The 917-nt window shown below is 62.7% G+C and overlaps 1 protein-coding gene across 1 annotated transcript in view; it reads right to left on the bottom strand.

Annotated features, from left to right (window-relative positions):
- Window positions 1–274: 274 nt before the first annotated feature.
- Window positions 275–917, bottom strand: part of Uroc1 (urocanate hydratase 1) — a 22,296-nt gene continuing 21,653 nt past the window's right edge. Inside the window, exon 17 of the mRNA XM_048786970.1 lies at window positions 275–865. Coding sequence (XP_048642927.1) covers window positions 725–865 — 141 coding nt within the window. The 3' untranslated portion in view covers window positions 275–724. The remainder of the gene's footprint in view (window positions 866–917) is intronic.

The raw sequence follows: 917 nt of genomic DNA, 5'->3' as shown, positions 1-917 counted from the left end.
GACGGGGCTCAGGGGTTAAGCACCCCGGGTTCCATCCCTGGTGCAAACACACCTGGAAATGGAAGGGGTGCAGAGTTCACCCCAGGGACCCACACCCTGCCTGGGAGACACACAGGTCCCCGGCAGAGCTCTCGAGGGCCCCTGTTGGAGGCTCAGGCCGGGTGAACCCCGGGGAGGACCCTCCCTGTCCTTTACACCCCAGACACCTGTCCATTTCCCTTGAGGGTCACTCTGCTGCTCGGTCCCCCCAGCCTGTGATGTCAGGTGCACACAGTTCTCTGTCTTTTTCTTTATTTCCTGTCCTTCTCCCGAGGCTCCACCTGTGTGTCCCCAAGCCTGGGACACCGAGGGCCGGACAGACAGACAGAAGGAGAAAAATGGGGGGTGGCAGATCAGATGACACAATCAGCCAGAGAAACCTCCAGGGGCGTTCGAAGGAGCTGGTTGGTGACCAGTTTGGCCAGGGTTCACGGTTGGGGACACCCCACGCTGGTGTCCATTCCATAACCCTGTCCTCCCCCGGGCTCCCAGCCAAGCTGTGTGGTCATGGCCAAATGGCTTCACCTCTCTGGGCCTGGACGGGTTCGTCTGTGTGATGAAGTGGTCATGGTCCCCCAGTCCAGGACACTAGAGGGTGACACAAGTCCTGTGGCCCAGAGGGGACATACGCAGGGGCTGGGAGGGTGGGGACAGGCTAAGGAAGGGGTGCTGGGGTGTCGCCCTCTCAGGGCCGCAGGGCCTGCTGCAGGATGCCCTCATCTGCCACCGGATGGGGCAGCGTCACCTCCAAGCCATCGTTCTCCCGCATCGTCTGGCAGATGATCTCATAGGCCTTTGGGTTCCCCGACCAGCAGCGCCGGGCCACCTGGAGCAAGGGGGGTGGCAGGGGACAGTCAGGGCAGGTGACGGGTGGTGGG

This window comes from Marmota marmota, unplaced genomic scaffold (genome assembly GCF_001458135.2).
Source record: "Marmota marmota marmota unplaced genomic scaffold, marMar, whole genome shotgun sequence".
Lineage (NCBI taxonomy): Eukaryota > Metazoa > Chordata > Mammalia > Rodentia > Sciuridae > Marmota > Marmota marmota.
This window is presented reverse-complemented; position numbering and strand designations above follow the sequence as displayed.